This window comes from Cicer arietinum, chromosome 4 (genome assembly GCF_000331145.2).
Source record: "Cicer arietinum cultivar CDC Frontier isolate Library 1 chromosome 4, Cicar.CDCFrontier_v2.0, whole genome shotgun sequence".
Taxonomy (NCBI): Eukaryota; Viridiplantae; Streptophyta; class Magnoliopsida; order Fabales; family Fabaceae; genus Cicer; species Cicer arietinum.
The window spans coordinates 3,089,515-3,090,851 of record NC_021163.2 but is presented as its reverse complement, the minus strand read 5'-3'; the positions used below and the strand labels follow the sequence as shown (position 1 = coordinate 3,090,851).

Here is a 1,337-nt window from a genome sequence, read left to right as displayed (position 1 = left end):
TTAGATTGCAACATCTTTGGATGTCCATAAAAAAAAGGTGTAGATTGTGACTGGTTTTGATTTGCATGGCCACCGATAGGGGGCGGTAGATCAAAATCCAGTACGCTTTCAATTAATATTCCCCAACCCTGAAACTCTCCCTCCTTTTGGTTGGTTTGTTTGGATTGGAGGATTCTCTTTCCCAAACATCCCACCCAACAACTATTCCATGCATGCCTATCAACTCTAATCTTCTCTTCATTATCAACAACTTCCCTTCTTCATTCATATTTTCTTCAGCCTTTCTGGGGGAATTTAGACCAACAAATTCATCATCACATTCACATGGTTTTTTCCAACATTTGTTTTCAAGGTACATACACAGCTTTATTTTTCTTCTTAATTAATAAACACGTATGAGACAAGTCATAGATGTGTGCGTTTTTAGCCATTTGGTCAGGGTTTCAACCCAATCTCAGACATGTACGTCAGGTATAAAGATTATCCAAAAATCAAATTTCATGCAAAAATAAAATAGCAAGAAATATATATCGTAGAATTTTGTGATGCACTCGTTCTGAAATAATATATATGCAAAAATAATTTAAAATAATTTAAAATAATTTTTGTTTCTATTTTATTTTGGAGGAGAATTAAAAGATTTTTCTTAGATAGATGAAAAAAAATTAAAAAGACAATTTGAGTAGAACAAAATTAACTTAGCTGTTAAATAAATGTCACGACCACCCACAATTTAGGCAAATTGCAAGTAGTTCTTCAAGTTACTTTGAGGAATGACTCTATGAGATGATATGATTATTGGTTGGTAAATTGGTAAGGAAATTGATGTCAAATGATACAAAAAGGTTGATCAATTGTATGATTTATTTTACTTTCAGAAATTTGTAGTTGATACGATTGAAGATTGAAAGTGTGAACATATTTGAAGTGGAAGGTTAAAGTACTGAAAAATGAATCAAGGAGGTGCATCTGCAAAAATGTCCTCAACTGCAGTGAAAGGGCAGATGAAAGGCCTCCTTAAAGGACTTAGATACATATCCCAAATATTTGGTAAGTCTAATCTTCTTTAATTTAGGAGATAGGAAATGAATTATGCTTGAGTTGTTCCTTTAAGAATTTAGGACATAAGAATTTTGCAGACGAGGAGGATGACAAGGAGATACAAATTGGATTCCCAACAGATGTAAAGCATTTGGCACATATTGGATGTGAAGATGCCAAGGCAAATGCACCTAGCTGGGTACAATTTAAATTTGATATCCTTCATAAGATAAAGAACTTGATTAATTGTTAATTGATTAAATGTGGAAATTGCAGATGACAGAGTTCAAAGAAAC

The 1,337-nt window shown here is 32.9% G+C and overlaps 1 protein-coding gene across 1 annotated transcript in view; it reads left to right on the top strand.

Moving 5' to 3' along the window:
- LOC101504251 (uncharacterized) overlaps positions 1–1,337 on the top strand; it is a 2,528-nt gene continuing 1,191 nt past the window's right edge. The window contains exons 1-4 of the mRNA XM_073368081.1: positions 1–352; positions 879–1,050; positions 1,140–1,240; positions 1,318–1,329. Of these exons, the coding sequence (XP_073224182.1) occupies positions 951–1,050; positions 1,140–1,240; positions 1,318–1,329 (213 nt within the window). The 5' untranslated portion in view covers positions 1–352; positions 879–950. The remainder of the gene's footprint in view (positions 353–878; positions 1,051–1,139; positions 1,241–1,317; positions 1,330–1,337) is intronic.